Source organism: Ammodytes marinus (genome assembly GCF_949987685.1).
Source record: "Ammodytes marinus genome assembly, chromosome: 22".
Classification (NCBI taxonomy): domain Eukaryota; kingdom Metazoa; phylum Chordata; class Actinopteri; order Uranoscopiformes; family Ammodytidae; genus Ammodytes; species Ammodytes marinus.
The window spans coordinates 22,165,426-22,177,504 of record NC_137226.1 but is presented as its reverse complement, the minus strand read 5'-3'; the positions used below and the strand labels follow the sequence as shown (position 1 = coordinate 22,177,504).

Genomic DNA, 12,079 nt, shown 5'->3' with positions numbered 1-12,079 from the left:
TACAGAGGCACCTTCTGTGACATCACTTCCGGTGTGCACTGGATTGTGGGTCAGATCAGATGGGATGTTCAAATAGACTCCAGCATCATCAGAAAGAAGAAGTCACTTTAGGGAGGGAACAAGGAGGATTGGAATTGCACCGATAAGCTTCAAGATTCAAGATGGTTTTATTGTCATATACACAACAATTACAGAGTAGTCGCTGGCAATGAAATTCTTAGATTCATCAATCATTTGTCACAAAACATATTTAATATATATTATTATTATTACCAAACTGCAGAAAACACCTTTCAATCTTCAACATTTAAGTTAAGTTAAGTTAGGTCTCCAACCAGTTAAACGTTTCCCAAAAAAACTCCACAGAGAGTGAACCCAATCATAATTGAAGAGCTGATCAACCTGCTGATCTTGGATGCTTTGTACATGAAAGACGTGCTCATGACTCCCTGTCACTTTGCAGCCCCTCCCTTATAGCATTCCCTCTTAAAGGTACACGCACCTTTGCTACACACATTACAACCAAGATACACTTTCAATGCCAGGGGCAGAACACTCCCGGCTTGGGGTCTTTCAGGACTCCACATTAATTAACAGAATCATTCTTTGGAGAACAGGTCGCAAGAAAATCCTTTTGGTTTCACCTTTGACGACTTCCACTTCAACTTAACGTCTTGGTTATAATGGCCATGTTTTTTTATAATGGCCATGTTGTTTTTGTTGTTTTTGGTATTTCGACCTTTTTTATTGAAGAGATGTGCTTTATCAAAATGGCCAGAAGGAGGAGGAGCAATAGAGCCTGTTTTAAGGATCATGAGCATTGCTGGTCAGGATGAGAGGCGATTCCAGATCTGATGATACTGGGATGAGTGGTCTCGCGTTCATACCTGCAGCTACCTCGGACATTAGTTTAGTGAGAACTTCATGGGCCAGACTTGACTGTGCTATGCGTCCTCCTACTCTCAGAAGTTGGTCATGCAACTTCCAGATGCTGCCGGAGGGTGGAATGGGGGAGCCTGTGGGTATGCATTTCAGCTCTTCTTTATAGCACTGGTTCTGAATGCTCCTCACAATGCACACTTTGGCTGTCGCCAGCTCTTCCTCTGTAGGAAGACAGATGTAGCACCCTTGGCAATCACCTGGTACAGGGCGGGTGAAGGAGAGTGCTACATAGATCAGGTGTGCGACTGCTGTGACGAGAATGCTGAACTTACAGACGTGTTTAAAGTGTTGAGGATGAACCATACCTATGGCTGCATGTGTGATACTACATACCTGGGGACGTACTTCAGAGACAGAGGAAGGATCAATGAGGTCGTAGCTCCATTCAGGTTCAGACATGGACAAGTATTCACTCTTGAGAAAGTCTGGCCCAGTGAGCCACGTGTGTAAGAGGGCTGGAGCAGCAGATCCAACGTCGGATGAGTTTAGGTCTTAACGGACGTAACGGACGAACCCTGTTATGCACAAACACAGAATCTCCTCCACTGGTTGTGGATGTATCCCAGGACAACATTTCTATCTGTATAGTATGCCATGTTGTCAAATGTGACATCCATCTCTCCAACTATCAGCTTGTAAAAGCAAGTAAAACAGCGCACAGTTCTAGTATTTGGATAGTTAGGTCATGTTGAAGAACCAGCTTTGCCATCCCAAAGACAAAGCCAACCTCAGGTTGGTTTTCGTGGCTCGTCAACTTAATGTAGGCCACAGCTGTGAAAGTTTTCACCAATGCATCTGCAAAAAGACAGAGTTATCTTTCCTGTGCACCTGCGGTAGAGACGGATGTGTATGGACAAGCTATCTGGAGATCCTGTAGGTCTTGAAGCGACTCTTTCCATCTTGTCCACTCGATCTCCATGTGTTTTGTGAGTGGTGAGACTCAATCCTCTGCCTGCGTGGTGAGCCTTCCGTCAACAGAAACGGGTGCAACAAACCCTAGGGGGTCATAGAGGCTACTTACTGTGGACAGCTGCACCCCTCTGCGAGTGAATGGCTTCTGGTCGTCTTCAATCCGGAATGTGAAGGTGTCTGCTCGCATGTTCCAGGACAATCAAAGACTACGTTGGATGGGAAGGTCATCGATGTTGTTGGGGCCGGTGCACATGACATGTAACGCCCTTTCAGCTGTGCACTGCTGCTTTTATTCCTGGAGCATTTATAGATGATCATGTCAGCATGGGCCACATACAATGTTAAAAAAAAAAGGGACTTTCAAATTATTATTTTATTTCAAAGGGGCACTTGATTGGTTCAGGGGGCAAAGGGCAGGTACTATAGCACCACCTACTGTCTACCTGTGCACGCCACTGCAGAGTGTGTGACTATTAAGTGACATCAACTTCAGCTTTCTGGCACAAATTAACTGTTTCCCAGGACGTGGGCTGATTTTACATGCACACACACGCACATGCACGCACACACGCGCACACACACACACACACACACAGGCACACACACACACACACACACACACACACACACACACACACACACACACACACACCGTGGACTGCAATCAAGTTGTATTCACTCACTTCACTGGCTGCCTGTCAGCTTCAGAATTGATTTTAAACTTCTCTTAATTGTCTTTAAAGCCCTGAATGGCCTGGCCCCCCCTTACCTCAGTGAGCTCTTACAGATGCATACCCCTTCCAGATCCCTACGTTCCTCCGACCAACTGCTGCTCAAGGTTCCAAAAACCAGACTTAAGACCCGAGGTGATAGGGCCTTTGCCGCAGCTGCCCCCAGACTTTGGAACAACCTCCCCATCCACATTAAATCATTACAGTCTGTTCACATTTTCAAATCGTCACTGAAAACACACCTCTTCTCCCTGGCATTCCCCCCTTGATTATGGCATATTTTCTGACTTTCTTATTGATATTTCTATTTCATTTTTAAATTTAGTTTTTAATGATTTTATGCGTGTTTTTTCTTTTTTCCCCTGGTGTGATTTTGTCTCTGTCTTGCCTATGTTTTTTATCTTATTCTGCCTGTACAGCACTTTGGTCGGCTGCTGTCGTTTTAAATGTGCTTTATAAATAAACTTGACTTGACTTGACTTGACTTGTATTCAGGAATGCAAAACCAGACCAGAAATGATTGAATTTAATGTCATTCACATATGGAATTAATAACACATTCATCCATTGATTCACCAAATAATTGCCATTCTATATATCTATATATTTCAGAGGTGTGGCAAATGTTGGCAAGGTAGGCCTAAGCTTCAGTTTGATTTTCATTTATTTTCAGTATTAACACAATCATTTGGATTTTCCATGAATAAAAAAACAAATTCTAAATGTATATATCCACCTTCTGTCATTCATTTTTCAGTTACATCAATATACAGAGAAAATTTGAATTTTTCAGCATATTTCGAATGGTAGAATTAATGGTGATTAATCATGATTAATCCACAGCAACCCTGTGATTAATCTGATTAAAAATGTTAATCGTTTGACAGCCCTTATGTTACTATTATTATTACTACTTTTGTTATGATTGCTTTTATTGTTATTATATATGATATGATGCTGCTGCTACACTATATTTATTATATACAACTATGTTATCAATATTAATATCAGCATTATTATTATGAATAAGTTCATTATCACTATGCCTTTGTGCCTGACTGTGCAATCTTCAGTGCCTTATTTATTATTTAATAACTATAGCCTATATATAATCTATCTATCTATCTTGTGAATTGTTGTTTATGTTATAAAAAAGAATTTCACATTAAATGGGTAGGTACAAAAGTTTTATTTAGAGAAACATGATTTCATCGGACGGCCTTTCTTATACACATGAAAATACATTTATCCCCAATGGGACACACGTCCAGAGGAAGACACATCTGTTTCAGGTAGGCACCTCCAGTTCTCGCGAGAAGAGAGAAAGGGGCGATAACTTATGTGTCCTTGCTTTATTAACGGCTCTTCTGTAAATGTAGCCGTTGTAGCGTTTCCCAAAGCGGAGACCGAAGGGGTTGAAGTTGAATTTGGTCCTGCGGTCGTTGCACAGCAGCTGTTCGTCATATTCTCTGAGGGACAGACATGGGACGGTGTCCTCCGCCCGCAACGCTGCACCCCTCCTCCGCACGGAAGTCACGAGTGGGCCTGAGGAGACAGCGGCAAACATACAGTCAAACTGGGATTTTAGTTTCACTTTTATTTTTATTTCAGATTCACAAAGTCTGGAAATATATCCTATATAAAAAATAAAAAATAAATTAAGTAGGTCAAGTAATTCGCCAGTAAGGACCAGAAAAAATAATAATTACTGAATAAATTATTAAAGGATTAGGCTACTTTCACTATGTATTACATTTGATTGGATTATTATTACTGATTCATTCTGATGTAGGCTAACATTGTTTAATTGTTGCCACTGTGAAGGTGGGACTGAATCTAATTTCTCTATGATGGGTTAACCTAATATGGGTGAAGACCCATCCTGTACTGTAGGCTACTCACTGAGATTGTAATCCAATGTTTTACATTTAAGCATTTAAACAATTAATAAATAAGGACTGTAGTGTTTTTTAACCACAACCAAATTGCATTAGGACTTTATAACATAATTAAGACATTAATGTTTGTAAATAAAATATTTACGTATTATCAAGCACTTAAAAAATATGCTAGTTTTAAATAAAGACGTTAGGATGTGTGGTTAGCCAGATATCTGAATTTCTAAGATCTTGTTAAGATAAGGCTAAGGAGTGTTATCTATAACATGTCAGATTGCATAGGCTTGATATATTTTGTATGTAAAACAATAATGAGCAAAGTAACTATAGCTGTAAAATAAATGTACTAGAATATATTCAAGCTAAGTTCAAGCACCTCAAAATGACATTCTAGCACTTGGGTGAATGTAGCCTTGTGGCCTTGCAGCAGTACATAATTGGATTCAAGTTAATAAATAACTTTTGAATGTGTAAACCTTAGTTGATGTTGTAGTTGGGTGTGATGTGTTTCCCACCTGTTGGTTGTGTCCTATGTGTAGAGTCAGATCCAGCGTGTCCTTCCTGAGCGACCATCAGCCCACACACCAGCACCACAGCAACAAGCCTCATCTTAACACTCCTCTGTGTGTACAAACAGTGTATATCGATGTGTTTATGTTAAACCTACGAACACATTCACTCCTACCAGGCCTGTTTTATACCTCCGGCAAGGTGACCTTGTGCTCTTTCAGCTCAGCCAACCACAGCCCTCTGCGTCTCTGAGCTGTAAATTGCGGAGCTGTCTGCCGCTCCAGGTGCTGAAATGCATCATTCATTAGCTTTTCTGGGAAATGTTGACAGCCCAGTCTGCTGCCAGGATCATTGGACACAAGGCAATATTGTACTTCGTATTCATGGTGGAAAACATAAAAACCAAACGGTGAAGTCATGAAAATCAGATAAATGACTGAAAAGAGGATGTGTAATCTAGGTTCCATTTACTGATGCAAAAAGAGCAGCGGCTCAATGCTTTACTGAGCTGTTTCTAGAAAACTGTTGATTCTACGTTTCCAGCTAGACTTGTGTGAAATTCAATTCATATGTCATAATGCAGAGAGGGAGTGAACATCAACGTTAATGTGCTACACGTTGTACTATTGATACCAAGGCCAGCAGTATTATACTCCCTGTGTATTCAGTTGAACAGTATGTGAGCATATCAGTGTTACCATTTTTGGTTTGTATTTTCGGTTAGTTCAAATAACAACATAGATTTTATTTTGTTTAGACAACATCACAATGTTGAAATGTGTTAACACGCACATACCTTGCACAGTCGACTGGATAGTCTTCTCTTGTCTAACAGACAACGGCAGTTTTATGGCATGGCCCACACTATGGTGTTAGGAAGGTCTGAGCATCAGCAGGTTTTGTCTATAGCCATTCTCAGCCAAATAGTTTCTAGAGCAAAAAGACCAAAATATGAGTCCAAGCTATGTCTCACCTTTGGTGCCGGTAGTTGTTTTCAGCATAACTTTCCAATTCAATTCCATTATCAATCATTTGCAGATCTGTCTGCGTGTAGTCTTACTGGTCCACCACTAGGCTTTACTATAAATTCATGTTGCATCAATGAATAAAGACAGCAATGTAACAAGAACATATCAGCAGCAATGTATGATGCTTGTGCCTGATCTTTAAAATAGAATGGTAACTCTGGACAATAAGAGTACTTTTAATTAACTGTTAGTTAATGTTCAATAAGCATTAAGTAAGCATACCCTTAATAACTGCTTACTTAATGATTTATAAGCTCAAACAGACAGACAGACAAGTGTTTTAAAGCTTAAGCATTAAGTAACTGTGTCTTACTGGCCTGGTTGTCTAGCCAGATATGTGGAACAGTAACATCCTCCAATGTCTTCCCCTCCTTACGCTCTCCCTATGTTTCTTGTCCATCTCAATGGTGAAGTGTCAATATATAATACATATTCATTATACTGTATATTAGGCTAGGTATATGGATTTTTACATAATAAATTATGTGTTTTATGCCCTGGTCACACCTGGCAAAGGTTAACATGGAAATGCATGTATATGTCCCTTAGTAATGATTTATTTTAGTTGCACCCTTTTCTGTTGATTATTGAGCATTGTCCGTCAAACTCAACAAGAAATAATAAAATAAAGGCAATACATGTTCAACATGCTAGAGTAATGATGCTTAAAATTATGACTGGATAAATAGCCATAATGACATCCCTAGAGAATATTCTTGCACTGGGCTTCCTCATGGCCCTAACCCTAACCTTTATATGTCCATGACCCTAACCTGCCCATTCATCTACATTTCACAATCTCCTGCAGTTTGTCACACAGAACTCCACCAAACCTTTAACCCTGGTGCATGTGTGTGTGTGTGTGTGTGTGTGTGTGTGTGTGTGTGTGTGTGTGTGTGTGTGTGTGTGTGTGTGTGTGTGTGTGTGTGTAAGGTAAATATCCTTTCCTGCTGGCCTCAGGTCAGCCTCAGCTCTTTGCCCCCATCCTCCCTTTTATCTAGTCCTGTAGTGTTCTGTAGGTCTGTCCCCTCTCAGTCTGCATTAGTTGTATCCTCCAGCGTGTGCTTGTTGGAGCTCCAGTTAGTTGTTTCTACCAGTGTGTGTCTGTGTGTGTGTGTGTTGGAGCTCCAGGAGTGGCACCATGCCTCTGTCCCGTTCCCTGTCCATGTCCTCTCTGAGTGGGCTGCTGCCGGCCTGGGAGGACGACCAGCTGCCTGTGGAGGACCTGCTGCTCTTTGAGGTGGCCTGGGAGGTCACCAACAAAGGTACAAGGCTTAGGATCAGGATGTTTGAATGGATTCATCCTTGAGATAGGCATGACTTGAAATATGAAATATTACATTTGAACATTTCAGGATACATGAAGCAAACACACAGTTCATTTAATTTTACTGCATGTCCTGTCTGTTGGGCACTACTGGTGGTATTATTTGGTGTAAACGTGTGAACTGTGCCTCTCTGCCCCTTGTAGATCAAATATTGAAATGTGTTGCGCTAGAGACAGGGTGTGCTCACTTTAAAGAGCTAACCATTAAACAGTAGTGAAAGTGGAGCCGCTGTTTCTTTGGATGTATAAGCCTCACACGCTCATTTGCGTCAATTATTAAATCATCAGCATAAAGCATGACATCACAAAGGAGTATTTTGACAGAGCACAAGCGTGCTCAATCAATTAAACGTGAGATGTCAAAACATGTCTTGAAGTGTTGCTTTGTCACCTTGTCTCAACACATAAGAATAATTATATGAGCATAGATTGTGTCTACAGGAATAAGGAAGTTTTTTTTTTTTTTGCAATAACATGACTTGACTGATGCTGAGGTCGTGACCCTAACCCGATACTATGACGCTAGGTATGAATGGTCTGCCAGTGAAAATGACATTTCTACAATAATCTAAAGGGTAGGTTGGTACGGTTATGTCATATTCCTGTGGTGTATATTTGAACTACAAGTGTTGACTGAGGGCACAGGTTAGAAGTTACTTTAGATGTATCTTTGATCTGTCTTTCACGTTGATCTAGTAGCTTCCATGTGAGCCTCTCACATACCCGTTATTCATTTGACTTTTCTTCCGGTAAACTTGCAGCAGAACCTGCACCTTTGTTATCTGCATGTTCAATATTTCCCCTGTGCAATCATTTTGACAGAAAGCAGAACATGTGGACAGATGTGAATAAGAGTGTCTCTGCTTTGCTGCAGTGCATGGTGGGGTTGTCAAACAGTGTGGAGGTTATGGTTCAGAGTGCTGTTGGCTCAGCTCTTACATAACAGCTGCTCTCTGATGCAGTTTAGACGTCAGTATGTGTCGCTGATCAATATTTGTCTTTTTGTTTTTCCAAATAAGAGACTGTGAAAAACACTCCCGCATTGTTTTGGTCTGTAACAAAATAGAATTTGATGTGTGCGAAATATATCCCATTTACCTCAGGAACATTGGAACATTTAAATTGAATAAACATAGGATAAGCACAGCCTTTGCACAGAGCTAGAGCAGTCTTATCATCGTCCAGAATTGAACAGACCTTTTCAACGGTTATACTGTAAGTGTTTGTTCAAGTGATTAGGTGGTTACATGGGAGTAACTGGGAAACTAGATTTAATGTTTAAAAAAAATGGGTAACGTCAGGACACAATGCAATGTTGAAAACAGGACATATCAACAGGACATATCAACAGGACATATCAACAGGACATATCAACAGGACATATCAACAGGACATATCAACAGGACATGTCAACAGGACATATCAACAGGACATATAAACAGGACATATAAACAGGACATATAAACAGGACATATAAACAGGACATATCAACAGGACATATAAACAGGACATATCAACAGGACATATAAACAGGACATATCAACAGGACATATCAACAGGACATGTCAACAGGACATGTCAACAGGACATATCAACAGGACATATAAACAGGACATATCAACAGGACATATCAACAGGACATATAAACAGGACATATCAACAGGACATATCAACAGGACATGTCAACAGGACATATCAACAGGACATATAAACAGGACATATAAACAGGACATATCAACAGGACATATCAACAGGACATATCAACAGGACATATCAATGGAAATCGAACGGATTGATTTGATTAAATGACGTGTTAATACTTTTTCATATCCTTTTTTTGATTTGATTTTATGCATGCACCATGAACCCATCCAAATAACCTGTGTAACCTGGTCACACGTTTAAATCACCCTGTGCCTAATCTTTGACAAAGATGTTAATATTTAAATGTAAAAAAACAGAACATATGAAAAAAAAATGTCTTAAGAGAAGTTTTTTCCTCTCCCTGCAGTTGGGGGAATCTACACAGTGATCCAGACCAAGGCCAAGATCACTGTGGATGAATGGGGGGAGAACTACTTCCTGATGGGGCCGTACTTTGAACACAACTTCAAGAGCCAGGTGGAGGGCTGTGAGCCTCCAAACCCTGCCATCAGGAAGGCTATGGACGCTCTCATACACAACGGCTGTCAGGTAGGACACAGTCAGTGTGACAGACTGTAATAACTAGCATAATACATTCACATCTCAATGTCTAATGCATTCACTGGACTGTCTTGGTTTTACTATGATTTCTATAATTCGGATTAAAAGGTGATTTAATGTGGAACGGGTCATCCATTAATCTTGGAGTTGGTAGCTGGAACCTTACCTCTTCCTGTCCACATGTCCAAGTTTCCTTTGGCAATAATAATAATAATAATAACAACAATGAAAATAACAACAACAATAAAAAGAATAATCAGAATAATAATCTAATCAGAATGATCTAACTCAAGTTCATTGTTTTTTAATGCTCACACAGAACAAGTGATTCTGTGAAGTTAAACATCTTCTAGTTGTACTACTGGCGTTATAGCTGCTACTTGAATAATACCAACATAACCACTGCTGCTTCCACTACTAAGATAAATCAATGTAATCTGTTTTCTGTGTGTAATGCTGAGCATGCATCAAGTTCATGTTCATGTCTCCATTGGCACAGTGTCACTGTGTACTGTCTGTTAATGGTTAGCACCACCGCAGTCTGGCTCACCCTCCACTAACCTATGGCCACTAGAGGGAGTCATACACCCTGATGTACAAGGCATCTATCTTTTATGGTCTCATTATACTGTATATATCATATACAGCTGTCATAATAACAGTATCCCGTCTTCTTCAAGAATTATCGTACTGCAATTATCGTACTATAATATATATATATCAACAATATTTCATTTAATGCAATACTGCTACCACAATAATGGCTTGTTTGGATGTAATCTAATGTCATGACATTTAAGATGGTCATTATAAGTCTTATAAATACATCAATAAAATATTGAAGAAACAAATGTTGTTAATGATATTTTTCTCCTTGTTAACTCCATGTGTTCCTTCAGTAGAGTTTTAAATGTATCACTAAGACTTTTACCAAACAACTTCTGTATGTCGGTCTTTCTTTCTCATTGATGTAAAGACACTGAGAACTTATTCTGCCGCTTTTACTGGCCAGAAAAGTGACAATAGTATGTCTCCAATGTAGAGAGTCACGTCACGTGAAATCTGATTTTGAAAATTGATTTTTTTTAAAATAGTAATTGGGCTTCCTCTGCTGCTGTTGCTGCTGCAGGTTCATTTTGGGCGCTGGCTGATTGAGGGCAGCCCCTATGTCATCCTGTTTGACATCAGCTCTGCAGCCTGGAACCTGGATCGCTGGAAGGGAGACCTGTGGCAGAGCTGCAGCATCGGGCTGCCCTACCACGACAGAGAGGCCAACGACGCGCTCATCCTGGGCTCACTCATCACATGGTTCTTCAAAGAGGTCAGCTGCTGGGCTGTGTATTAGGGATGACATCGAAAAGTCAACAATTTGAACATTCGGTGGGAGGAGCTAGCCTGGCTCCGCCCGCCTACCTACTTCCGCTAAATTTTAATTTCACTTCAGTAGTCAGTCTGGGGCTGCGATGTATTCATGGATTCCTGCTCGAACAGATTTTCTTGTGGTCCAATCAGCGAACAGAGCGAGTGGCTGAGAACGATGACGTCGAAGTCGCACGCCAGTTTCAGTTGAAGTGAGAAGCCGGCTCATGTCATACGTCATGACCAAACGTTATGCGATTGGTTGGCCTATCCAGAGTGGCACTGGGCAGATCAAATAGTTTTAAACTTTAACAGACAGACCCGCCTCCAAGTGAGTGAACGTTTGTCAATAGAGCAGTTCCAGACCTTCTGTACAAATGAAATGAAGTACGATGGTCTGGTAGAACCAGGCTAGGGAGGAGCCTGATTCCACTGCAAATCTCACAGTTGCAAAATGTGTTTATGAAACAATGATCATTCTATTCCGGCCATTTTGGGGTGCTGAATGTCTGATTGTACATGGAATTCCTTGGTTTCTCCCAATAAATCATTATGCATAACCTATTTTGGTATAAAGGTCAGCCTATTGATATGACTGTTAATACAAATATTTTAATAAATCTCCTTAAGCTGCCTTTACATAACAACTATGCGCTTGATCTCAGGTATAAGTCATCAAATGTTAAGCTGGGTAGGGGGGATCCAAGCGGTGTGCCACACCAAGGGTTGCAGTGTTTATAACCTATGTTGTTTAAACAACAACATATGTGTGATCGCGGCACGTGTAATCCTGTACCCCTGAGATTCGGCCGGGCCGCCCCTTCTGTTTGCATATAATGGCACAGCCAGCGCAAAGCCATCATGTGTATAGAGGCCTTTATTGTGCGTTTATAAATCAACACGGTAGTCTCACTGATGAGAATATGGATCAATAAGCAGGAGTCTTAGTCGAGGACAGCCCTACTGTGTGTTAACAAGGACTTCACGATACACAACAATACAGCAACTAAAATTTCAGCTGTTTTTACATTTACATTGAACGTTGTCGCAATATGCAATATTGCACAATATGCATTGTATCACAATGTATTGCGATATACAACGATTCAATGCATATTGTGATATATTGCAATATTCCAAACCGTCCAATGTAAATGTATATACAGC

The 12,079-nt window shown here is 40.5% G+C and overlaps 1 protein-coding gene across 1 annotated transcript in view; it reads left to right on the top strand.

The window, feature by feature from the left end:
- Positions 1-7,162: 7,162 nt before the first annotated feature.
- gys2 (glycogen synthase 2) overlaps positions 7,163-12,079 on the top strand; it is a gene marked incomplete at both ends in the record, with an annotated part of 43,650 nt that continues 38,733 nt past the window's right edge. Inside the window, 3 exons of the mRNA XM_080051078.1 lie at positions 7,163-7,286; positions 9,360-9,541; positions 10,683-10,874. Of these exons, the coding sequence (XP_079907204.1) occupies positions 7,163-7,286; positions 9,360-9,541; positions 10,683-10,874 (498 nt within the window). The remainder of the gene's footprint in view (positions 7,287-9,359; positions 9,542-10,682; positions 10,875-12,079) is intronic.